Below are 25,412 nucleotides of genomic sequence, written 5' to 3'. Positions count from 1 at the left end.
TGTCTCCATTAAAGACTGCTTTCCTCAAGGTAAAATATGAAGTTTTGCCCATTTAAGAAAAAAATGTCCCAAGTTGCCAAAGAAACTCATGCACGGCCAATTTAGCAGGGGATCCGTTCTTTTTCTGTGCCACTTGAAACTGTCTGTACTATCTAGTGTTAAGCTGTGGACCCATGTGATAACTTGGTACGATCTGTGCTGATTACGATTTATTCACGTCACCTGGGTCTGCAGGCGGACTATTGTGCAGAGTTGGAGTTGGAGTAGGAATTGGAGAGACACCGAATCGCCTTGTTATTTGGTCGCTCTGCGGCTGACCAGATGGGCTCTTTCCTTTCGGAGTCACTTTCCATAAAGCAGGCAATCAGTCAGGTTCTTAGGACTCGACCGACCCGGTATAGCATCGACGCGGATTAGTCTGAGTCTACTGTCGGGCTGTGGCTTTGTTACAGTGCAACCTTGGGGAAAAATCAAGGTCCTGGGACCATGATGTCTGATAAACAGACATATCTGCATTATTTTTGTTTCTGGGCCAGAAAGGATCGGGGTATAGCTTTTAAACAAACAATCCCTGGAGAGTGTTTGCCCTTATCGTTTTCTGTTCTTTAATCTAATTGAAGGCTTACATGTTATTCCCAAACCGATTAACTTGTAATTCCTTTTTAAACAATACTGTATGCCTCCCGTATGCTTAACAAACTGACAATGAAAAGATTGTTTTCTTCTAAAGGCGCAATGCCCAAAAGGTTTGCTGCTTGCTGCCCTTCCTCTGTTATCTTCCCTCTGTTAATTGCTCATTAGGAAGAAAATGTGGTTTTAATTGTCTGCCGGTTCAGACAGTCTGAAGTTCATTAGCAGTAATGTCCAAACTTTGCAGAGACACAGAGTGGCTCATTTTGCCCCTGTAGACACAAACAGCAACACTCGGCCTGTTATTAATACATCCCAAAGAGCCTTAAGTGTGGGTTGTTTGTTTCTACATTATAAAATAATTTAAATACAACATGATTAATTTTCTGGGATATAATTGCGCTGTCTATGCCTTATTGCATGTTTATGCAGTTGTACACAAAGCAAAATGCCCCCCTCAAAAGACAAATGTAAGTTTGTTGAACAAACCAAAGTAAGACTGTAAACAGTAAAGAACACATAATGGCTAGTCTGGGGACCATAGGCTGGGGACCCATATTTTTACTTAAGCTTTTACTCAATAAGAATCTTTAGCCATGCTAGCAACTATGGGAGGCTGTACTGTTAAAGAAAACCGCTTGATAGATAAAGCTGAACACAATGTTTTCCATATCCAGTATTCATGATAAAATTACCACTTTCATAATAGTCAATTTAAAGGTCAGACTGAAATAAAATGCTTTGCTGGCAGTAGAAATTGCTCAGGTCATATTCTTCCGGAAAAGGTATACGTATTGTTATACACAGTCCTTGGTGTGTTTCATGAATGCATCTACTGTACATAGTTATTACGTGAACAATCTTTAGGTTTATTTAGCTATATATCATATATATTGTTTTATGTTAACACTCAAAGTAACATTAAACCCAAAGTACCGTTGAGGCTTTTATGAATGCCATCTATTGTAAAAGTAATTCTGCAGTTAAGATATTTCAGTCCCGAGAGAAAGTGGTGGTTGGTTTTCTAGACCAACAATGCCATTTGTGGAGCCATGCTGCTAGCGTGGCCAAATAATATATCCGTCAATGAAACAAAAAAATACACTCTTTGTAACTGCCCTTGGGAACGACCAAAAAAACAATGTCATCTGTTTAATGATGTGTTAAAGCTTGCCATTTGTCTATAATAACATCACCTGTCCAAACAGACAGGAGTCATAATGACTATGGCTGCTATGGGTCTTTGTCATTTGAAAGTAAACATGTCGTTTTGGGGCACTTGCTGCAACTTTTGCATTCTTCTTTAGAGGGAAAGTCAGCAATGACACCAAACATTAGTTCCTATAAATAATGCCTAATACATATTTATTCTGCCCTTTTTTAATTTAAAATATTGATAGCCAGGGAGAAGCTTAGCTGAAGGCGTTGACAGCATCTGCAAGGCAGGGAATGCAGAGATTGATTACTCCTGCATTTCTTTTGCAGGCATTCCAGGCAGAAAAGTGAGAATGAGCCCTCAAAAAAACAAACATATTATGTTTTATAAATTATATTCTGTCAATGTCTTTTCATTGTAACTTTGCTCTGTTTTGCTGTATATAAGGTAACTGTCTTGACTATAGATTAAAGATGCCGTAATTCCTGTTTTTCATTATAATAATTCTTTCTATTAAGGAGTTATTGATTTAGCTTTTAGCTGTCAGATCTAAAGAGAATGGGTGTCCTTTATCTCTTAGTTAGCGTTGCAATGACTGCCAGGTGCCCCAGGTGCCAACATGAACAAATAATTAATAATATTTTTATTTTTTCATCTGTTCCCTTTGGGCTTTTTCTTCTTCTCTTCCAGTGGTCGTGTTGTATTTGCAGGCTGTTGGAACCAAAGAATGGAGGGAGGTGAGTTAAGCAAACCTTTTTCTCTAAAATGTCGCATTTCTGTGTCTGCCTGTCTGCCGGTTTCTCTTTTGGGTATTATTAATTTCAAAAGTTTTCCCTGATGCTAGTGAGTTTCAGTCATGGCTGAGATGAGGAGGTTATTAAGTTGAATTCCAGAGGCAACTCACTGCTAACTCAGGGAACATGGTTGAAGAAAATGGAAAGTCTCAACCTCTCCACTTGCCCAGAGAAGTGTAACCAATGTCTGAAATGGACTCAGGAAAAAAGCTTCATATACCTGACCCGAACTGATGAATTAATAGGTTAAGGAATAAATAAATGAAACGGATCTCATTATTAAGGTTTCGTGACTCAGGTCTGGGGGAAGTAGAAGGGAGATTCCTTTTCGGTCTCATCAAATATGCGCCCTCTGCTCCTCGAGACTTCCTTCTTCCTCGCCCTCTGTCACTCTTTTTTAAGGCGTGGACTTATGGGACTTTCCATTCATATCTCCCTTTTTTTCCTTTTTCTTCCCGTCTCCTTGACACACAGACATATTTGCATCTCTTAGCCCCACGTTTGCTTGTCATCTCTTGTCCCTATTTCCCCTCTTATTATTTGGCTATGACATTCTATCTTTAGTTGGTGTATTTACCCATTTGCAAATTCAAAGTCAACATTGATGTGTCAGTGGCGGCTTTGCCACGGCTGATCCCCTCACTTCAAGATACCTCACACCTATTTTATTCAATGCGGCAGGGCTTAATCAAAAACACTGCATGAACTGAACTGCAATCAGCTGAGTAAACATCTCGCTATCAGGCACACCGGGAGCCTGTAATTATGCTTAAATGGAAACCTAACAAATCCTTGTTTTTTGACATATTGTTTTGCATTATGGCAATACTCAATATATAATATGTGGATGAAATGTATCCTTTGAATGAAAAATCATTTGAATTCCGAATTAACTAGCGAAAACACCTATGCCCATAGCATTTGTTTGATCAAATAGCTATTATCCTGAAGGTAAGGTAACATGATGTAGCGAACCATTCAAACCATTCTCTTTTCAAGGTTTCTTTGTTGGGTTTCCATTGTTGCCGTTTGCTGTTACTGCTGCGTGAGGCTGTGCACTAAATCGTTTTATCACAAGAAGTTCCATTCATCTGAGCCAATGGATTTGATCTTCACTTACAGGCTCCCACAATTCCGGGCCCATGGAGTACTACACACATCACTGTCTGTGTGATTACATGCTGCAAAACTAGAGTAAAGGCCTGGTCACACTATCTTAGAAACTATGTTGTTAAATGTATTTATTTCATTGGGATTGGTGCGATTAAATAAGCTTAACTCTGGCAACTTTGACAGATACAATTACAGAACAACATTTGGGAAGCTATATAGCTTATTAGCATGAATGCCAAATTCATCTCATTTTAACCTCCTCTGTCGGAGTATAAAGGGCTCCAAAAAATTGAATATCTTCTGAGACAGAAGTCAATGCTACATTAAACATTTTTTGCTATTGCTCATGAATGATATTTAGCTGTGATACTTTGTTGTGACCTGGTCAGATTATTTCAAGTTGATCTTATTTGCTTAAAGGCCCTGAAAACACATTTTCTCAATTAACTTTATGCCATGAAACCAACAATGTTCTTGAAGAGTTTTGTTGTTTCCAATTCGGTGGGGCTACATATTAAAAAGTGGATGTCTATATACTGTCTTAATGTCACACACCTTTTGATATTTTCTGAGCTTGAATTCAACTTAATGCAGGTTAGGTTTTTGAGTTGAGTCTTCTATACCAAGGTCATGATGCAGAAAACAAACAAAGTGCCAAGCTTAGCATAAAGCCCACTTAATTTTCCCCAAACACAATGTATGCAAATCTTTGACAAGTCACTGCAAAACAACTGTGCATGAACAAACATGGGAACAACGTTTAACCCAAATCTTCCTTTTGTGCACTGCTGTTGTTATTATGCAACTGAATGTTTCTTCTCTGTTTACTAAGCAACTCAAACGTGTAGGATACAGCTAGGTGAAATGAATACCCTACATTATATTAGTGTCAGAACCATTTGTTATTCCTTACACATAGCCTAATTAAAACCAACAATGAGGAATGAGTCCCAAAACCTCAAAATGAGGTAGTATTTTTAATCAATCAAAGTTTATTTATAGCCCAATATCACACATTTTACATTTGAATCAATGTGGACTGGACTTTACAGTTTTTACACAATATGAACATGACACCCTCTGTCCTTTGACACTCACATCGGACAAGGAAAAACTTCCATAGAAACCCCACAGTTAATGGGGGAAAATTGAAGAAACCTCAGGGAGAGCCACAGAGGAGGGATCCCTCTCCCAGGACGGACAGACGTGCAATAGATGTTGTGTGTAAATGTTACCACTTTTCGGTTCCCTTGTATTAAAGGCAATGGTTTTTCGAACGTGTTTGTGGCCAGGAGCCTGAAATAAGGTTAACACAGGCTGAAGATAATTTCTATGTTTTGTTCTCCAACACACAATCCATCAGAAACGACCCACCTGGAGAATGTAAGATGGTTTTATGTGTCGTAAAAACAGCAGTTGCTAACAAGTGACTAAATGAGACTACTAAACGTCATCAATCTGAGTCGGCCATTAGCTAAGCAATGTGAGCAGCCATGCCACCGTGATGTAGTTTGTTCAAAGCCTGACGCTACTTCTGGTGATTGATTTTACATTTTAAAAATGAAAAAGTGCTGTTAATATGTGGCGATTATCCTGCTGAACAAAACATGCACGTAATAAATGTGTGTTTAGCTCATTTTCTGCAATATACCGAATTCAATGCTAACTTCTGTGTCAGCCTACAAAAATACGTCATCACTGCACTACGATATTGTATTTCCAACTAAACAGACTAATCTAGGACAGCAAAAACTAACTTCCCTGCCAATTCCCTAACCTTGATGCATGCCCCATGCTCCTATTAACCAATCACCCCTGTGTGAGATTATAAACCAAAGGCCTTCAACCCAAAAATAGAAACACAACAAGGAACTATCAGGGGAGTTTCCTTTCGGGTCGATGCGTTAGGTAGGGTCTGTGGTCCACTAAACTCCCCTGCATGACCTTGGTAATGGGTATGCTGGGGACGCAGTTGATAGCATGGATTATGTGCGCTGAGCACTAAATCGAGTTATTGAGGCTGCGGTGAGGCAGTGCAGAGATCAATAGCTCATTACATGGGTCTGTCGGGCCGGGGAGGGTAGGCGAGTCTGGCGTCCACCGGGGGGATTACCTGTGTGATTGTAAGGGAGATGGAGAGACGGCCTGGCCCAGGAGGGAGGCTGGACCTTGGTCAAATGTAGCTCGAATTTAGCTGTCTGATTTCTCCAGGGACACACAATTTAGCACATAGTACAATGAATCTCAGTGTGATACAGTGTTTCCCAAAGAGATTCGTATTTTTGGATTCCAATCCTGTGTGAAATATTACAATGGTAATGTGGGTTGCTGTTGAATCTCATGAATTTGTATTCACTTCTTTCCCTGGTGGGTTTCACTTGATGTGGACTTGATAACATTGGTTGAGTCGAGACTGCTGCCATTAACACCAATTATCACTTTCTTTCTATTTTTTCTAGTTTGGCAGGACAGAGGTAATCGATAACACTCGGAATCCAGATTTCGTCAGGAAGTTTGTCCTGGATTTCTTTTTTGAAGAGAAACAAAATCTAAGGTTTGATGTGTAAGTAACCTGACAGCATTTTATTCACTTTTTCTGAATAAATCTGAATTCATTTCTTTCTAAACTTGGGTTCTACTTCAGTATGGGTTCACAGCAACAAACCAAAAATAGCAATGCCTTTGATCACATTGGAATACATTCTCTCTCTGCAGGTCTTCAGTCTAATGAAAAGCTCATTTTGCCCGATTGGGATAAATGAACAGGCTAATGGGGCTAAGATTAAATCTTGGGGGTCCAATCAGGGAAGGAGATTTAAAAAAAAAAAAAAGTTTCTTGCGAAGGTTGCTTGATAGCCTCGCTGATTAAATTAATGTCTATATACACACTTGGCTATTCTGTTCAGTTCACCTACCTGTTATCCTTAATCGATAACAGTGAAAGATCACTTAGATGCCTCTATGGCTTCAACCAAGGCACAGGAAAGTGATTTTATGTCTCAGCTGTGTCTGTAGGGCTGGAGCTGATATACAGTTTGAACATAAAACTGGAACAGGAACATTGTTTGTGATGATTCTATTGTGTTGGTGTTGTTCATAATTCATACCTCTGAGCATTCCTTATGCTTTGAAAAGTATTCCCTATTTTCAATCTCCAAATAAGCCCTGCGAAACAACCCAGATACAACAATAGCATTTGAAAATAGCAACACTCTCAGATATTCTTTATTTTTGGCTCTTTTAGGTCAGTCAGATTTCAAAAAAATAAATATGGGAAAAAGTTGTGCTAAATGATAAACTGTGCTAGACAAGTAACTTGGAATATGTTAAGCATATTCCTCAATAGGTCAAAACATTGTTGCCTGCTTTTTCTGCAAGAATTATACAACTCTTTTGTCTTGGTGTAATAATTAAGCTAGAACTGGGAGTCCATTAGCTTAGCATGTAGATAGCATATAATCTAGCTAACATGTGTCTTGCAAATGTTTTAAACTATGTCTTTTAGGCTAAATTCTTGTTACGTAACTTGCCGTTGGTCAACACAGTTTTGGCAAACTTAACCTCCAACAAACTTCAAACCTGCCTGTCTTTTCTGTTTGTGTAGAAATAAAAGTAAGAGTATCTTAACAAACAGACAAGCTAGCTAGCTTAGCCTTTTGTGGTACAGTGCTGAATAGGGCGATCTTGATATACATTTAAACTACAAAGTTATCGTGGCAAAAATGATTCACGTTAGTAATTGTATTGTGATACAATGGAAAGTTTTAAAAATAAAATAAAATCATGCATTTCATTGTGTTCAATGTTCATTCATTTAGTTTATTTGCAAATTGATTATGCTAATTTGTGTGTGTATTATATACACGCAGCGTTCAGTTATTATGCTCCAAATATCTGGAACAAACTCCCAGAAACCTGCTGGTCCGCTGCAACTCTTACTACTTTTAAATCCAGGCTGAAGACTTTTCTTTTTGCCACTGCTTTTAACTGATATATTCATATCTTAAACTGCACTGTAACTTTTATTATCTTTGCTTTTTATCTTTGCTTTTCAATGAGTGTTTTTAAATGTCATTTTATAATATGTTTCTTAATGCTCTTAATGTCTTTCATTTTTGTAAAGCACTTTGAATTGCCTTGTGTTGAAAGGTGCTATATAAATAAACTTGCATTGCCTTGCCTTGCCTATAATGGAAGACAGAAAATGCTTTTTTTCAAGGAAGTTCTTCTCCCTAACCTGTTTTGAACAGCTACATTTTTTACAGTGTACCAGTACAGGTAGTTGCACTAAATCCCTTTAATTGACCACATTTTTTCCAATCTCTTCTCGTATTTGTTCCTCAAAGGTACAATGTGGACTCCAGAAGCTGTAACATTTCCAAACACGTAAGTATGTCAAACCCAAATTAAATGAGTCAACGCTGAGCACTTCCATCAGCCCTTGAACTTTTGGCATTGCATTCAGCGTTACTCACACAGTTAAGCTAAGTTAAAAGTAAAGCTAATTTACAGTGAATGCTGTCGGCCTCTTATGATGACATAGCATTAATACATGTTAAGTATTAAGTGTACCCTAAATCTGTCTTGTGACAAAGGTTTTTTTCTTCCTCTTAACATATCGACTCGTGGGAGAGCAGAAGGTAAGTGGTGCATATCTAGATTGTTTTATCCTCATTGCATTTTAAGAACGTCCATTAATTTCATGTTTTTTTTCTCCAATATATGTCACTGTCCCCTGTTAAGACTCGTTATTTTTCTGTGTTTATATTCACTTTGATTTTATTGTACTTTGTACCCATTCTTTCATCTCATTCCATCAAGGACAAACACCAACAGCTCTCACCTGGAAAACCTCCCACGTAGTCTTGTTCTTCATTTTGTCTGTCTGCATTTCATATCATCGCTGAGGTAAAGCATCTTTCAGAACCCAACATCAAAGTGATAGCAGATGTTGTTGTTTGACACAGTATAATGCATAAGATTTTGCACTCTGGGACTTTTACATGAGCTACAAACAGTGTTTGTGGGACTCGCACCTACACTCACTCGCCTACACGCGACAAACATCAACACATAGTGCTCTGCCCTTGTTGCTGTGCAGGAGTTTTTATTGTGTTGTGTCATCTTTGCCTTTTTATGTTTCCATATGTTTTTTTCTCTCTGTAGTGTGCAGGCTGGTTGTTAACTTCAAAATCTGTTGTTCAATGAAAATGCTGATTGTAGAGGAAAACGCTTTATTTTCTACCGTGCCTTACCCAGTCTTTTACTTTTAAAAAGTCAACAAGCACCTGAATAATAAACCCCACTAGGACTTCCTGGGCATGACCTAGTTGGGTTAATGCATGCTTGCATAAGAGGTGGAATTAAACCCTTCATTTTAAGTGACACTTCAATAAAATGAGATTAGACTTTAATTGAACTTTAATAACTTTGAAATATCCTATTACTATTTATGGGATTTCATAACCGCTGTTGAGCCTCCATAGGAATACCCTGTAAATGAAAGCATCTATGATTCAGAAATACATGAACTAATAAGGTTAATGTTAGTGTGTTTGAATGGGCTGTCTCCCCTGTGCTTACTTTAAAATGTATATGTTAAAAAATAATTTCTCATAAAAATAACCTAGTAAACTGCTGTCTTGGGACTCCATTGCTCCATGGCTGCTTTAAGCAGGGCATTATTAAAGCTAAGGTTCACATTTTGTCTAGATTTCTGTAAAATAGCCAGGCAACCATGTGCAAATTGGAAAAAAGTTTTATTTTGCTGTGATAGTTCCTCCTGTCAGAAGTGAGCATCAAGAAATCCATCCAAAAAGTGATTTTAATATACAGTAAGTGTAACATATTCTAAAGCTAATATGACTTTGGATGAAGTCGGATTCAAACTAATTAATTAGGCATTTCTCAGAGTAATGCTGTTTTTTTGTGCTGAATTACCTCTGTGTATTACTATCCCCTTCCATGAATCAGCATGGAAACACTAAGGCTCTAAAATGAATTGAATTAATTAATTAATTAATTAATTCAGTACTAAAACATCTGTAAGTGAGGAAAATATGCAATATAAATAGTTCTGGAAAGTTGCGCAGAAAAGACCAAACAAAGTGCATTTGAGGAAACGTATAGTAGGACTTAATCTATGCTGATCATATAGGCTTGAGGTTTGCAAAGGAAAGCCCACAGTCTCAGACTTAAAAGTTTTCCCTCCATTTTGCCTTCTGTGCCATGCTGGTTGCCTTGTTTCCATTGTTCCATTGTCAATTGTGACAACATACAGCCTTGCGCCCAACCTTGGCTCAACGCAGCAAAAAATCTGTAGTGACATACTGCAAGCCATCAGAAATGATAGGTTTCAAAGCGCAGTAGTGCTGTTGTGTCTGAAATGGCCTAAAGTCTGCTCAAACATCATATTAGCCTAAAAAAAATCAAACAGGTATATTTAGTCAATGAATGACTGGGAATTATCCCCAATCACTTACATTAAAAAAGTATTAGGCAGGTATACCTTAAAGGTCATAAAGGCCTTAAACTGCTCTCATCAACAGATCATATTCACGGTGCTTCTCTATTGGCCGGCCTATATATCTGATTCCTGCCCCTGTCATGCAATTAACTCTCCCTTCTGTCTTTTTCCTCCATAAGGATTTTCTGGGCCAGACGTTCTGTACCCTTGGAGAAATCATCGGTTCCACAGGAGGGCGGCTAGAGAGAACTCTCTCGTAAGTCCCCCTAACATTCTACCTACCTTTTGTATCAATGTGAAATGTCTGGCCTATTTCTTATTCTGGTTGTTGAATCATATTCGTGAAATGGCAGCAGCCAAATGAAACTGAAATGAGCCCCCCTCCGTATTTGGTCCCGTATTTATTGATGGCTGTGTTGGATAACAGCACTATATATGAGTCATGTCACTAATGCAATGTGCATAGACCATAGACTAAAGGCATACAGTAGACTCACCAAGTTTAAATAGACTCATCCATTATATTGTCAGATCAGAGTGTGACAGGGCAGATCAGCCTGTTGCATCATTGCACATTGGGCTGAATAAATTAGGTTTTTTCATTTATTTATTTTGGTACAAAAGCGAATGAGAGGCGCAACAAAAGTGTCACAATGTTCTGTTGTGAAAGATTACTTTGGATAGTGAGAGACACATAAAGAATACTTTATGCTTTTTAAAGGGGGCCTATCATGCAAAATGCACTTTTTGATGTCTTTTATACATAAATATGTGTCCCCGGCGTGTCAGGGAACTCACGCAGCGTCAGAAAATAAAACCCTTTCTCTTTTCCTCCGTACCCAAATCTCTAAAAACGGGGGTACAACGGAGCTGATCCAGATTTGCGGCCGATATGAGGTAATATCGGAAATGTGGACCCACTGCCCTATCAGAAAGTTGCTATCAGAAACAATGCCAGACTGTTTTGGACGTAATATGGTCGGTGTTTACATTAGCATCGCTAACACTCAGAGCTAACCTGTACTGGAGAGCATGTGTGTGAAGAAGCAGGAAATAAAAAAGAACTCACCTTGTGGTATAACCGGCAAGAGAGAAAGCCTTTGAGCTCCATACTGTTTCAGAAATAATCCTTGATAATCCATGATATGGCGTTTCATCACGGCAGTATTTAGTTTAGACAGTAGCTGCCGGGTCCCGCATGAGCTCAGCCCCCTCCTTTTTAATTTTTTATCAATTTTAATTTTTTAAAGCTTTATACCCAAAATCTGCACTTTTGAAACAGAAAGTGAAATAGAGGGATATGAGGCATGGCTATAATGGGTGATTTGTTTGGTATTTTGAGCAAAACACTTCATAGACATGTTTTTTATATATTTGTATATATCTGAGACCTATGCTATTGCCTACAAATAGCATGATAGGTGCACTTTAATATGGGGGTGTTATAAATCAATGATCTTTAAAGAGACCCTATCATCCCTTTCCTGAATTGTGTCATACAGATTTTTAAAGCATGTAAATGGTCTGCAAAGGCTACAATTCCAAAATTTCTTTCAGAGGGAGTTTCTCTCCCACACACTCCCTGCCTGAAAAGCCTCCATTGTGCTTCTTCCTTCTCTTGTGACATCACTATGTAGCACTTGCGTTTCTATTGCCTAGCGCTCCAACTCATTGTACATGATAGGATAAGTGGCGCGATATCTCGAAGCGGTTGACCAATCACAGCAGTCGGACAGCTAACCAATCAGAGCAGACTGGGCAACACAGTCTCACTCCCTGATAGTCCAATAGCGACGCTTGGTCAGGGTCCTTTGGCGTGCAGTTGTGACTCACCGAGTCTCCTTCAGCTTCATAAACGGACGCAAAGAGCTTTCAACTGATTGCAATGTATTCCCCTCTGCGGCAGTATTTGACGCTCAGGGAAGCACCACATCGGTCCATGTCGGCGGCAGTTAAAGGCAATGTGAGTGTCCATTCCCATTGGATAACGGAGGATTTTACACCTGGAAGTAAGTATTCTCCTTACTGTCGATTGATTTTACAGTGATATCTGCACTACTCATCAACTCAAAAACACCAGTTTATCCTTATTAATTACACAACATTGATTGGTTTAAATTGTGTACAATGGTTTTGTGTTTTTCCCCTTCGACTCTGAGAAACAAATAGTTGTATCGGAGTTTAGGATGGCCGAAGACGCTACACTACCCATAATCCTCAGCTATCGTTTGCGACTACACCATGCGCTTTGCTCGACAAACCCCGTGATTAGTCCTCAAGCTCTGTGATTGGTTGACCTCTGACTATATTCCATATAAAAAAAAACGTTTCGTAAAAGATAAAATCATACTTTATTCAGCTAGTGCTTGCTTTACTCTTTGAAAGTCATCACATAAATGCATTGTAATAAATGGTTCGGCTGCATTAAATATTACATATCTGGTTTAGTTCTTTATTCATCTACAGAGATTGGGCCTCAGAATAGACCGTAAACTATTCTTTTACCGTTCTGTTTTAATTTCACAATAAAGTTAATAGTAATATTTTGTTTGATATTATTATGTTTTATTAACTACTAGACTGCTGGGTCATGTTAAGACCATCTTTTCTGTGTTGCTATGGGTTTTCCCCATCGCTTTTGTGTTACAAATATCAAAACAATATATGTGTGGTCGTCTGTGGACAACAAAATATATCCGTCGTAAACTAAACCGGAAACCGTATAATTTATTGTGTTAACACTGTAAACTTGACAGCTTTTTAACCCAAACCACCTACTGGTTAAAGCACGTTATTACACGTTTAGAGTAATTGAAATGCAGGTAGATTGTGTTGCTTTTTAATTACTGTTTTTAAATACCGTTTTCTTAATGTCTTTCATTTTTGTAAAGCACTTGCCATGTGTTGAAAGGCGCTATATAAATAGCCTTGCCTTGCCTTGCCTTGCCTTGCTTTGCCTTGTCTTGCCTTGCCTTGCCTTGCCTTGCCTAAGGTCTGCTGCATGTTTTGTTGAATGTGTTATATTTGATGAAAACATTTAAATATTAAGAGTACATACAAAATAGGGGGAAAGTAAAAGGTCAATGATAGAAATATAGAATATAAAATATCCAGAAGATACTGTAAATGATCTCTACAATAAAACAATTTAGTGCCAGATGTACAAAGATATTAATAGGAGGATGTGCAAAACAGACAAACTAATTAGGCTTTATTAAAACATTAAATAATACTTTAGGTTAAGGTTTTCTTTTAAATACATGTAAGCAAAAAGCTTTGGGGGTATCTGATAAATAGTAAGCCCGACAAAGTACTTAAAGTCTAATATATTGCATGGTTTGTTTTGGGACTTGACAGCACTTATTTTAACTGATATTATACATATTTATTATACTCTTATAAGATGTATGTAGATAGAATAAGAAATGTGCAGAATATGACAGTTTAATGGTGGAGGTACACACATATTGATAGATCTCTTGTTGAGGACCCTATGACCCAAGTTTGTCATCATTGCATAACTACACCAAAGTTGTGTATATGATATTTCAATAAACCTTTGAAAATCTTGAAATCTTGAAAGGGATGTGCAAAATAGCCATTATATACAGTTTTTAATGAACGATTAGAGAATAACGAGTAATGAATGTTTTATAGGGATCTGCAGATACATTTGTTGTCTTCTCAAGCACGAACTATCAAATATCTCGCCTGATTGTTGGCACTTGACAATCACCTTCACTACATTTTACTCAGATGTAACTAAAGTCTGATTTAAGGGTTGTTTATATTTCACATCATTAATCCAAATCTGTAAAGTAACTAAAATAAATGTAGTGGAGTAAAAATACCAGGTTAACCTTAAAGAAAGCCCTCAGGATTACAAAAGACCCCCATCACCCCAGCCACAAACTGATCTGTCTGCTGCCGTCTGGCAGGCGGTACCACAGCATCCGGACTAACACCACCAGACTCAGGGACAGTTTCATCCCACAGGCCAGAAGACTATTAAACACCTGAACTTTTATCCACAACATTAATCTGGCTGCAATTTACAAATTATTTATCTAATATATCATATTCCAATAACTTGTATATAGACACCAATGTGTATCCCATCCCCTAAACCTCCAGGGATGTATACAGTTTAATACTGGCAACTTCTAATTATGGGAAATACGAAAACGTCTTTTAAGACTACAATTCCCAGTAGAGACGCGCCATAGAACATGTTGCGAAACACACATATAGCCAGCATGTGTAGTTCTGGGGGGGGGACGAAACACGTTCGAGTCCAGTTTTGGATAGTGTGCCGTCGATGGGTTTCATTCCATTTCAAAAAGCATTGAACACAATTTAAACCAATCAATGTTGTGTAATTATCAAGGATAATCTGGGGTTTTTGAGTTGATGAGTAGTGCAGATATCACTGTAAAATCAATCGACAGTAAGGAGAATACTTACTTCCGGGTGTAAAATGATCCGTTATCCAATGGGAATGGACGCTCACATTGCCTTTAACTGCCGCCGACATGGACCGATGCGGTGCCTCCCTGAACGTCAAATACTGTCGCCGATGGGAATACATTGCAATCAGTTGAAAGCTCTTTGCGTCCGTTTATGAAGCTGAAAGAGACTCGGTGCGTCACAACTGCACGCCAAAGGACCCTGACCAAGCGTCGCTATTGGACTATCAGGGAGTGAAACTGTGTTGGACTGGGCTCTGGTTTCAGACAGAGGGTGAAAAGAGGTGCTGCAGCACAAGCAGTATGAGAGGCAAAAAAAACGTATATTTCCCTCAAAAGGAATATAATTTGTCCTCTCTAACATTATGCAATAGGAACATTTTCAGTCAAAATACCCTGCATGAGCATCAGGAGTTGTATAAACGCCTGTATGAGTAAAAGCTGCAGTAATTGGTTTGTTATTTTATTTTATTTTTCTTTTAAAGCTCCATGCATTAAATAGAAACGTATCTACAGTGAATTTGTCCTGACCCCCTCCTGTTGTAAGGAGGAAGAATGTCTAAAAAAAATTCTTTAAGTGAATTTCTAAATGATCATTTACAGTATCCTGATCTGTTTCAATACTTATAACCTCAATTACACACTGCTTCCTCCTGCTTTGTATTGGGCATATTCACTGATTTGTAAAAGATTGAAGATTTAATTCTCTGGGCAAAAACTGGTTATTTGCTTTGCACATATTTCATGAATTAAGACAAAGAGCAAGGTTTCATTTGTGAGTTGTTCAGAGGCTAGCGTTCTTTTACATTTAAGTTGGCAGTATCAGCTGTAGCTCTGCCTTCCTCTGAAGTGTTCCGGGTGGTGTTGAGATGTACGCCTTCAGAAGGTCACCACCACCTGTGACACTTCTGAAGAGAGCTGAAGCTGTCAAGGTAACCAAACAAGTACGCTACAGTAAGCGCTAAATAGAGTAGGAAATGCCTTCTGCTCTCCTAGGGCTGCAACAAGTTAGATATTTGTTTATCTTTTATGATTTATAAAATGTCAGAAAAATATGCATCAATTTTCCCAGAATCAAATCTTTAAAATGTCGATTTTGTATTTCCAACAAAAACCCAGTCTACAACTAAATCAAACGAGAAAAGCAGAAGTACACACAATTTAGTTTGGTAGGTTTTTGGCGTGTTTGCTTATTTTTTTACTAAATTATATCATAATCTGCAATACATTTTCTGTTGATCACTTTCAAAAATCGACTTTTAGTTTTAGCTGTACTGTCTCCATTCCAACATTTTAGAGACATTTCACAAGTTTAAACATTAACGCGGTTGTGGCTCAGGAGTAAGAGCTGTTGTTTTCACATATTGATCTTCCACCAATATAAGGGTCACTTGTTTGATCCCTGGACCCTGCAGTCAACTTGTTGAAGTGTCCTTGAGCAAGAAAATGAGGCACCAGTTTTTTTGGCAAACCCAATTGTGTGAATGCATTAGAATGTCAGTCTCTCGTCATTGGCAGTTGGTGCTGTGCATGAATGTATGAAAGCTGACTTGCGAAGTGGTTTGAGTGGTCAAGAAAGCTAGAAAAGCGATGTATGAATTGCGCTGTATATTGACTCATGGCGGTCATTTTGTAAATGTTGAGATATTTTGACCTGTTGTTGGTCTCAGAAGTTCAGGTATCAAGTCATTCAGAGTAATAATCTAGGGTCCATGAATGTCTGTAGAAAATATAATGGCAACCCAACCAATAGTTTGAAAGATAATCCAGTCAATCTAGACCAAAATGATGGACCAACTGACCAAGAGAGCTCCCATTGCCATTCCTAGAGCCATGGCTGAAAACATGTATCCTAATATAAAGTGCACTTCTAGCTTTTGCATAACTTCCAATCACATTTCACATTTATCTAGCAGCAAAGAGAGATTGCTTCCCTGTCAGTTGTCTCTGTTGTCACATAACAAAAGTTTAAAACTTCAATTGAAAACCAAATTATTTGAAAGACAACTAAGCCAACTACGTTCACAGAACAAGTCCTTTGTAAGCAGTTGAAACCTAGAAAAAAAACTAGAAAAGTGCGTTATAAGTAGTGCAGTGAATTGCAGGGCGGTTATCTTGAAGATGTTGAGATATTCCAGATAAGTGAAAACTTTGACCTGCTGGTGGTGATAAAGAAGTAGTTTGGCGATCATCATATAAAGAGTGGGGTCGATGAATGTGTCTAGAAAATGTAATAGCAATACAACCAATAGTTTTTAGATATTCCAGTCTAGATAAAACATGTTTAGCCAATTCATCAAAAGACATAACAACGCCATTCTTAGAGCCATGTATGCCGATTTAAAGTCTACTTGTAGCTTTTTCAAGAACTTCAACCACATTTATCCTCAGCAAAATGGGATTGCTTCCTTGTGAGTTGTCTCTTTTGTCACTTGACCAAAGTTTGATACTTCAATTGAAAACCAAGTTAAACTTCTTGGGTAAAAAAAGTATGTGTAATTTGAGTTCAGATTTTGTTGTACTCCCATGACTCCAAAGTCAGAAGTTATATTTGCTGTGTTTGGCAGTTAGCTAATTTGCACTCCCTAATCTTCTTTGGAGGTTTAGCTCAACCAACAGCGACAAGACTGCCTCTAAACCATACGTGTATAATTAAAACTCTGTCAATAGCAAGTATGCATGAGTTTGTAGAGTTTCCCTCTGGAATTGGAGTACAGTAAATGAATCACTGCCCCTGACCTTAGCTGGACCGGTGGTGAGTCCAGGCAGCTGGGGGCCAGTTTTATGGCCCTGCAGATGCCCCCTGCCAGTAGAACTATTGACATGTTTTCGAGAGCTTATCATGCTCAGACAGACCAAACATTCAGCCCGTTATGGTCTGACGACCCAAATGCCACTGCAAATTAGGGGGAACAATTGGAAAAGGAATGTAGAGAGAGGGGAAGAGTACTGGAATAATTCACTTTTGGAATAATCGTCATAATTGTCATTCAAGACAGATGCAAATATATCTATTAAACCTCACACCAAAATGATCCTTTAGTATATCTTATTATAACTCTCTCAGACACACAAACACAAATGTTAGCAACCTAAAAAATACTTATATGTTTATTCCTCACTATTTCTAATCAAATTGACTCTCAGGGACAATTAGTCACACTAATCAAACCTGCCATCTGTTCTGTGTGATGAATCATCTTTCCATTTTACCTGGTTTTCACCTTGAGGAGAGAAATTAGAAAAGTGACATACTGTAAGAGAGAGGTTACAAACAATAAGCCCTCTGTCTGAAGGATTTCTATAATGACTTATTCTGTGATTATTTGGGGACAATGGGTATTAACCACAAACCACATATTGACAATCTCTTAAGGAAAATGAAATTAAAACTGGGATTCTTTTTTAGAAATAAGGCCTGCTTCTCCACAAGTGCGAGGAAACGGCTTGTAGCTGCCACATTTTTGCCGCTCTTGGACTACGGGGATGTTGTGTACATGAACGCCTCAGCTCACTCACTTCATCTGCTGGACGCTGTCTACCATGGGGCTCTGAGGTTCATAACCAACTGTAAACCCCTCACACACCATTGCACGCTGTACTCTTTAGTCAACTGGACATCATTATCAATGCGCAGATCACTGCACTGGTACAAATTCATCTACACCGCTATGCTTGGACTGCTGCCCCTCTACATATCCACTTACATATCACACAAACAGTACAGCTATAGCCTACGATCTCAACATTACATCACTCTGTCCGTCCCCTCAGTTCGCACGGTGCTTGGAAAAAAAGCCATATCATACTCTGCCCCCTCGACCTGGAACACACTTCAGCAGGAACTTAAGCTGACCAGTTTGATACCCATCACGGATTTTAAACTAATTTTAAAAAAGCTGGAGAAATCATCTGTGGGTGTTTGCACCTGCTATATCTGAATACTTTATATGGATTTCAATGACTACTTTTTTTACGGTGTTGTATTTTATTGTTGCCTCTGTGTTTAGTGTCCTGTCTGTCTGTAACTTTGTGTGGTAGTGTTACCACTGACAGGTCTCTCTTGGAAATGAGACCTTGTGTCTCAATGAGATTTTACACCTGTATAAATAAAGTCTAAATAAAAAAAAATTAAAAACACAGAGAAGGGGGATTCTCCAAGACTGTATAGAAAACAGCCCTGATATATCTATCAAGGAACACATGCTTGTAGAAAAGTACTTACAGAATGCTGAGAGTCAGATTCCAACAAGCATGTTATTCTAACATAAAAAGTGTACTATTATCCGTCTTCTAGGTTACTAAAAAGTCGGCTGACACCTAAAGGACCACGCTGAAGGGCATGAAGATAGCTCATGCCAAACCCTAACCCTAATCTCAACTTGAAATGCTAATGAAAGAGAAAAAATGGTTGTGCATCCGTCCCAAGTTTAAGATTTACTCCAACATTAAATGGGTAATTCCTTGGTTCAAGCTATAACTTTCCAACAAGTCTTATACAAATTGGGCTGGTTGTTGATTAGTAATCCTCCTGACGAACAGGCAAACAGAAATAAGTTCGGTAGCCATTAAGCTATGTTACCTGAAATGGAAGTACTTGCTATCATTTATAACAATGCATGGCGTTTACATTGCACTTTATATTCAATATATATTTGTATATATACATATATATATATATATATATATTATCAATATACTCAATATATATATTTTCTATCAATTTTAGGAAGAAAAACCAAAACCTTGTGATTGAGAAAATGGCTGCTAAATGTTACATTAAGTTTGCTAGGTAGTCGCTACCTTTTGGTGCTGTCCATGAAGAATAAGTGGGGTGTATCGGAGTTACTTTACAGAAAAGGACTTCCTGTTTTGACTAGAAACGATACCAATGGAAGCAGTGTAAGTGAACCTACTAAAATAGAAGAGCGGGGTGATGGTTCCCACCCCTTTTATAGCATAGTAATTTTATCCTTCGGATTTAAAAATAAATCCTAACACCGTGGCATTTCCTGTACCTGCATTGTACTATCAAACTGACTCCTTTTTCCCATAATCCCCCAAAAATGTATTTTGTTTTTATCTCAGATGTTCTCTGCCACACATAGAAAACAGATATCCAGGACAAAAATAACATGTGGCCTGAATTCCCTTTAAGACAAACCTTTTGTATTTAAAAAAACAGCCCAAACAAGCAAAACAACAGAACTACAGATACAAAACTGTCATGGTATTCCCTAATGATCCCTCCATACACCTTGTGTCAGTGGTTTTGTCACAAAAATACTTTCCTCTCCACCCCCTTCCCCTCTCCACCACAAGCTGAGCAGTGTGGCTCTTGACGGCCTGAACGATTCAGCGAGAATCGAAATAAAAGGAGCTGAAGGGAACGACTAAACAAGAAAAGTGTTTCCGAAGAAGGGGCTAAAAATAAAAAAGGAAAACATCACAATAAAAAAGCAGAAGAGCGCAATCACTATTCCTTCCATATGGTCAGTGTCTCTGATGGCTGCCTGCAGGGAATAGACAGCTGTCTGGAGCTTCTGATAGATCAGACACGGCAAAGCCCAGGGGGAGAAACGAGGGAGGTAAAATGGGGGATACAAAGTGAAAGGGGGGATTCGTGTAGGGTGACAGACAACTCAGTACACAAAGGAGAAGAGAGGATTGAGAGCTAAAAAGGGAATTTAGAAAGATGGATGCTTGGAAGAACACATTTCCTGAGAGACAGAAAAATACAGATTTGTGTTGACTTTTCTACAGTCTTCTACTGTATATGTGGTCTGGGAAGTCATTAAGAAGACTTGTGAAGTAAGCTGTGAGACACACTCACACAGATAGGGCCTACATAAAACAGCAAAGAAAGCACAGACCCTGTATATAAAAAACTTGGGTTATTGATTGTTTTTCCGCATTTGCTGTCTTTGAACACAGACACACACACAAAGACACACACACACACACACACACACACACACACACACACACACACACACACACACACACACACACACACACACACACACACACACACACACATACAAATAATCCGAAACATATGGCTTCGGTAGCCTCCTCGCGGTGGTGGGTGTATGCTTTTATAGGTCAACAGTTTTAGAAATGGGCTTCATGCTGCGTGGCGAACTAAGCACTCCTTTCCACTTACCTGTGTGTTGCCATGGTAACCCAGGGGGGCTATTAGACAAGGCGGCAAAAGTATAAAAATGATGATCCAAAATACACCCTTTTAAAAAAAAAATATGTGGAGCTCGGCGGGATATACGACCACATACCAAAGGTATTTTTAAACTGGAATAGAGTTATGTCTCCGGATATATAACCTGCTATACACACAATGTTTGAAATGTACCACACTAGTTGCATCATCACTAGTTATAGTTGACAAGCAAGCAGACAAATCACCAATTTGTGAATGTAATCTGAAAAAATAGGGCCGATCTATTAACAATGCTGCCAGTCGCCCAGATGTAGATTGATGAGGTGGGCGGTGGACTAAATGAGCTGTCCTTAGAGATGGTGGCCGGCTGTATAACAGCGGACCAGCCTGTGTCATGAAATTACACCTGTCTGGGTTCTGCTGCGAGACGTGTCGGCGCAGTGTGTCACAGGGAAGGGTGTGTAATTGGGGCCAGTTGGGTGGGATGGCTTTTGCTTGCTGATGGACAAAGACCAGCTCACACATATAGTTTCCTACCACAAACTTTTGGTAGAAAACAGACCTGCCAGCCACACAGAAAATAGGATATTTTTTGACTGTGTGAGAAGTACCAAACAGAGGAAGATATGTTACTGAGCTGGAGAAGAAATCTGTAGGCATTTCCTGTTGCATATACTAATAAAGACAGACAGTTAGGAACACACTGGTAGAAAGTGGCAATTTATATGCTAGAAAGTGGCATCTGCTATATTTATGGTGTGTTTCACTGTAACGGGAAGTCACAGTCAGAATTACAAGTGGCAAAATTCAACTAGAACACAGTTGAAGTCGGATTTCTGACTGAAAATCCAAGATGGCTGCTTGTTGCGTCAACATTAATATGCTGTTGAAACACTATTTTAACTCTTATATTTGTCAAATGTAATCAGCACGGTTCAACCTTTATCTTTAGACATGTTGCTGAAGTGTTAGTAATAATAAGCAACACCATTAGACATTTCTCATTTATAAGTAATTTACACAAACAAAGATAACTTGGCTTGAACTTGGGGTCGATCTCAAGTTACTTATTTTTCGTAACGGTCTCACCGGAAGTTGATTTTTCTGCGCCATCTTGAGGAGCGTCCCATGAGGCTTATTTGTGCCGGAGGACCGAGGAGCGATAACGGAGGAGCCACCAGACCATCTTTCGGTGAAATCAGCCACTCGCCCCGCCCCTTTACTGTGTATCGCTCACTGATTGGACGATGCAGGGCATGCACTGATCTGATGCTCCTTAAAGGTCCCATGTCATGGCCATTTCTACTGATCATAATTCCATTGTTGAGGTCTACTAAAATAGATTTATACTGTGCAATTTTCCAAACTCACTTTGGTTTCTCATACAGCATCTCTGTAAAGTATGTGTATTCACCAGGTATTCACTCTCTGTCCTAAACGGCTTGTTGGAGCTCCTGCCCCCCCTCCCTGTGAGCCCAGTGTGCTCTGATTGGTCGGGACGTTGCGAGGCTTGCTGCTCAATGATCTGGCTTACTGGTGTGGTTTCCGGGTCGGCGATACAGCGAGACAGCGCGAAACTCATCCTGAGCACACACAAACACTCACAGCCGAAGTAAAAACAATAAGTGTGGCTTGATATTGAGTAAGAAAAAGGTTTATAAACGCTGTGAGAATGGGTCTGCGGAGAGAATTTCTCCGCGATCCCAACTCGTCTATTACCAACCTGGGAGCTCTATGCAAGTCAATGGGACTCCCTGTTAGTTGAACATTTACGCTAAAGGTCCTGGTGTGTGAGGAGCTCCGCGGATTGGTCCATTTTTGTTCCCGGAAGAAACAAATGGAAAAAGAGAAATCTCCAACGAGGCGTTCTGGGGCAGCATAGACAGGTCTTTTCTGTGTTAGAGTTTTACTCGCTACAGGGTGTACTTTGAGGGTTTGTGACTCTGCAGACCGTTTACATGCAGAAAAACCTTCATAACACACAAGGGGACGGGTAATAACCAGAAAAGCATGACGTGGGACCTTTAACATCAGAGCAGTTTACCAGAGGAGTGAAAATAACACATTAAACTCACAGGAGTCACTCCTCAGTTTATACAGTGTTTTGTTTCAATTAATGTATCATCTATCTAAAAATATGTGAGATATCAGAACAACAAAGTGGACAAAAATAATTTATCATTTTTCATGATCTCCAATTCATTTTTATTATGAACACAATACAATTAAAAGAGAGACAGATTTAATGTCTGTCAGCAGGAACAGCTTTTTTTGTTTTACATTTTTATTTATTGTCATTTCCATTCAGTCACAGCTGAGACATGAATTACGTGATTTGTCTCAGTTTAACAGCCAACACAAGTGTAAGTGCCGTCACTTAATGTTATTGTTATGCCTACAACAATACCGTTACGATAATGTAACCTCTGTTCACATTTATTTAATGTAACCCACAATATTTCTGTTATGCTTTCTCTTCTCTCAATTATTTCCTTTCTATTGTGCACTCAAAGAATTATTAAACTATTGTTTGTTTATACATTTTAAGAACGGCTTTTATCTGTTTTTGAAAATGAGTTAACTTATTTTATTTTGTTTATTTGGGTCTACAACAGCAGGTGGGGGGGGGGGGTGTTTGGGTGTGTCAGACGATCAGCTGTGCGGTGTCATCACAAACAGAGCTGCTAGTGGAGCTGCAGCCCCCTCAGCACCCCCTCAGCACCCCCTCCTTCCTGCGTCCATTCGCGACGTCTCGCTGCAACCAGGAAATGACACCAGTAACCCAGCTCACACTGTCCATTCCTCACAGCAGCGAGCCGCGCAACGTCCCGCCAACCCGGCACCCAGACCCCACGCAGCATTCTCATCTGTTTGTCATTACTGGTGTCATTTTCTGGTTGCTAACGCATAATCACTGATGTTCCGCTGTAACGAGTCGGGCGAGCTGACCAATCAGAGCACAGTGGGCTCATAGGGAGGGGGGGGCAAGAGCTCCAACAAGCCGTTTAGGACAGAGTGAATACACATACACTGTAAAAAAAAAAATTGTAAAAAAACGGAAATTTTCTGGCGACGGGGGCGCCAGAAAATGTCCGTTAAAAAAAGGAAAAAAACTGTAAAATAAAATACGGAGATAACATGTAAAAAAAAAGTTACTTACCTTACCACAAGTAGCCTCTATTACTGTAATTTTACATGAAATCTTTTTATTTTAACATATTATTTGTTAGAATAGAGTCATAAACCTCTAGAAAACGGAATAATTATCTTTAAAAAATGATAAAAAAAAGCTAAAATACATAAAATTACTTTTATTATTACAAAAAAGTACCGTGTATCTAAGACCATTTACCATTAAAACACAAAGAAAAGAATGTCATTTTACTTTGCAAAAGCCTTAGTTTACATTAACTATCACATTTTTTGCCAAATTTCTTTTGTAATTTTACAGGAAATCTTTTTCTTTTAACATATATTAATTGTTAGAATATAGTTATACACCTCTAGAAAAACTGAATAAATATTTTTTTAAATGATCAAAAAAAGCTGAAAGAAAGAAGATTACTGTTGTCATTTGAAAAAATACCGTAAATTCAAGATTCAAGGCTTTATTGTCATTTGTACATTAGCTTCAGTGTAGACATGGCAATGAACAACTGAAGTCACAGGCTCCTCCAACAGTGCAACATATATATAGAACATAGAACAAATAAAATAGAATAGAAATAGTGCAAGAAGAGTCTATATGCAAGTAAACGGAATATGATTGCACTGCCGTACCAGGCCGTGATGCAGCTAGTCAGGATACTCTCTATGGTGCACCTGTAGAAGATGCAGAGTATCCTGGAGTCCATGTTGAACTTCCTCAGCCTGCAGAACAATTACATCATAATGTCCAGGGACTTTTCACACGGAGAGAAAACATACACATGTTGAGAGGAAACTGCATTTTTTTTAAAAACCACCAATTCGAACAAATTCCAAACTTCATTGCATCACAACAGAAGGTGTTCATCTGTGGAATAACTGTAATGATGAGCTGAAATACTGTGCAACTTTATCTAAACTAAAACTCTTATTTAGAAACCAAATCCTGAATGGTTCTGAGCAGGACCTGTGAAGTGATGCTTGCTATTTCTTGTCGTTGTAAAAGTTATTTCTTTTTGGTTGTTTTGTACAAAAGAATGGATCCAATATCACAGATGCTGATGACGATGACCCAAACTTGTATTTCCATGAACAATGTACGCTGGGGGGGGGGGTAGGACCAGAAACGTTTTTAAGCTAAAATACGATAAATATTATTGTGTATTATTGACTAATACAATTTTGTTTTTAAAGAGCCGCTGTTTTGGTGATGGTGTTAGTGTGATGAGTCCATGTCAGGTCCTCAGTGATGAGTCAGGTCCTCAGTGATGAGTCCATGTCAGGTCCTTAGTGATGAGTCAGGTCTTCAGTGATGAGTCCATGTCAGGTCCTCAGTGATGTGGACCCCAAGGAACCTGTAGCTGCTGACTCTCTCCACCGTAGTCCCATTGATGGCGATGGGGGCGTGTCCCTCTCCCTGCTGCTTCCTGTAGTCCACAATCAGCTCCTTTGTTTTGCTGAC

General features: G+C 38.9%; 1 protein-coding gene across 4 annotated transcripts in view; it reads left to right on the top strand.

The window, feature by feature from the left end:
* Positions 1–25,412, top strand: part of LOC117494541 (copine-9-like) — a 120,528-nt gene that overhangs the window by 18,359 nt on the left and 76,757 nt on the right. The window contains exons 3-7 of one of the 4 annotated variants that reach the window (XM_034145511.1): positions 2,477–2,523; positions 6,153–6,256; positions 8,040–8,079; positions 8,331–8,333; positions 10,339–10,415. In XM_034145511.1, the coding sequence (XP_034001402.1) occupies positions 2,477–2,523; positions 6,153–6,256; positions 8,040–8,079; positions 8,331–8,333; positions 10,339–10,415 (271 nt within the window). Of the gene's footprint in view, positions 1–2,476; positions 2,524–6,152; positions 6,257–8,039; positions 8,084–8,131; positions 8,146–8,330; positions 8,334–8,638; positions 8,650–10,338; positions 10,416–25,412 lie in introns of all 4 variants that reach the window. The other 3 variants (XM_034145513.1, XM_034145512.1, XM_034145510.1) reach the window with 3 other exon arrangements.

Source organism: Trematomus bernacchii, unplaced genomic scaffold (genome assembly GCF_902827165.1).
Source record: "Trematomus bernacchii unplaced genomic scaffold, fTreBer1.1, whole genome shotgun sequence".
Classification (NCBI taxonomy): Eukaryota; Metazoa; Chordata; class Actinopteri; order Perciformes; family Nototheniidae; genus Trematomus; species Trematomus bernacchii.
Note: the sequence above shows the minus strand (reverse complement) of the source record. Positions and strands in the feature narration are given on the sequence as shown.